The sequence below is a fragment of the Sinocyclocheilus grahami genome, unplaced genomic scaffold, assembly GCF_001515645.1.
Source record: "Sinocyclocheilus grahami isolate Dianchi unplaced genomic scaffold, SAMN03320097.WGS_v1.1 scaffold79.1, whole genome shotgun sequence".
In the NCBI taxonomy this organism is placed as follows: domain Eukaryota; kingdom Metazoa; phylum Chordata; class Actinopteri; order Cypriniformes; family Cyprinidae; genus Sinocyclocheilus; species Sinocyclocheilus grahami.
Genome location: NW_015505258.1, coordinates 335,637 through 337,442, shown reverse-complemented (window position 1 = coordinate 337,442; position 1,806 = coordinate 335,637). Strand labels below are relative to the sequence as shown.

Here is a 1,806-nt window from a genome sequence, read left to right as displayed (position 1 = left end):
TTTAAGCATGCTTTACTTTGTCAGACAGGTTCTATTTAAGTGATTTCTTGATTCAACAGGTCTGGCAGTAATCAGGCCTGGGTGTGGCTTGTGAAATTTAACTCAGCTTTCTAAAATAATGTGGTTAATCACAGTTCTTTCATGATTTAACAGGAGGGGGCAATTAATTTTTCACGTAGGGCCACGTAGGTTTGGACAGCTTTTTTCCCTTAAATGAAATTATCATTTAAAAACTGCATTTTGTATTTACTTGCATTATCTTTGTGTAATATTTAAATTTGTTTGATGATCTGAAACATTAAAGTGTGACAAACATGCAAAAAAATAAGAAATCAGGAAGGGGGCCAACACTTTTTCACACCACTATATATATATATATACAGTATAGATACATAGATAGATTTATATATATATAGAGCCCCATCTTGCTAACATAAAGGTATGTTTTTGTTCATTGAGGCACAGAAGAAAAAAACAGAAAATATGTCATTAGGAGGGAAGAAGAAATAAGCACTGCTGTGAGCATAATGATACTGTGTAAGTATATTTGATACATTATACAGTGAGTACAGTGTTTTGTCCTTTTAATATTTCATGAAAGCCATTCTTTTCACTGTTATATGTTATATGTTATATGCTTTATGTTTTCTTTTTCCTTCACTTGCATCTTACAGTTATTTTCCAGTAATCTGTGCTTTTTATAGTGGAGCATTATTGGAAGAGTGATCATATGGCTGATGAGTTTTCTTGTGTAATTTTAGGAGTCTGATTTTTGACCCGTCTGCACTGTGTGGACAGAGTTCTGGCACGAGGATCTGTGAGACGCTGGGCTGCTGTTGAAGACGGCTGGTTTGAATCCACTGAATCTAAAGGGTCACCCAATCGACTCATGAAATCACAAGTCGCTTCCTTTTGCCAACAGACTGCTAGGCCGGTTTGATTATTTCTTTTTGTCATCAATCAGATATAAAGCCTTTTCGGCTGACATGGGCATATATATTTATCACTGCAGTTTTAGTCCTGTTTGGTTGTTTGTTTTTGTCATGTTTTACAGTGTTCAATGGAAAAACTGCATTTCTGTTGCATGCACATACATAGCATGTAGTCATCTGAAAGGTTTGTGATCCCAAAGCAATTTGGAGACCGGATTACAGCATGACGTATAACCGTAACTAGTGCCTTTTGAAAATGTGTTTTGATGATTATAAAAGGTCAGCACGATATGATACGGTTCCTTTTGTCAACTTTTTCTCTCCTGAGTTCCTCCAGAACACAGCAGTTCACATTTTAGGTGGTTTTGCGGTGAGCACAATACCACTGTAAATCTGAATATCAGCTTTTAAGGAACCTGAGAACTCCCTTTGCAGTGTTTTGATTCAGTTTCCCATTATTTATTTGGTTATCGAGGTTTTAAATCAATGCATTTACACTAGAACATACAGAAAGATGATACAATTTAAAGGAAAATTTGATCATAATTTACACACCCTCATGACTTTTTTCCTACAGAAACATAAGAACTACATAAGAAGATACTTTGAAAAATGTCTCAGTCCTGACTTTCATTGTGTGGACAGTTGAAACATTCTTAAAAATATATATTTTTTAGTGTTCTGCTGAAGAAATAATGTCATACAAGTTTGAAAACAACTTGAAGGAGAGTAAATAGCAGAATTTGTTGGGTCACCATCCCTTTAAATTATTCAATTTCTTCTTTTGCTGTCTGAAAGGTCATACCAGAAGTCATACCTGCTAACCACGTTCAATATTTCTACCCTTTGGCTCCATGTTCCCACCATTTTTTGT

General features: G+C 35.2%; 1 protein-coding gene across 1 annotated transcript in view; it reads left to right on the top strand.

Moving 5' to 3' along the window:
- LOC107586298 (high affinity cGMP-specific 3',5'-cyclic phosphodiesterase 9A-like) overlaps window positions 1–876 on the top strand; it is a 7,978-nt gene extending 7,102 nt beyond the window's left edge. The window contains exons 18-19 of the mRNA XM_016273581.1: window positions 460–537; window positions 762–876. Of these exons, the coding sequence (XP_016129067.1) occupies window positions 460–510 (51 nt within the window). The 3' untranslated portion in view covers window positions 511–537; window positions 762–876. The remainder of the gene's footprint in view (window positions 1–459; window positions 538–761) is intronic.
- The last annotated feature ends 930 nt before the right edge of the window (window positions 877–1,806 follow it).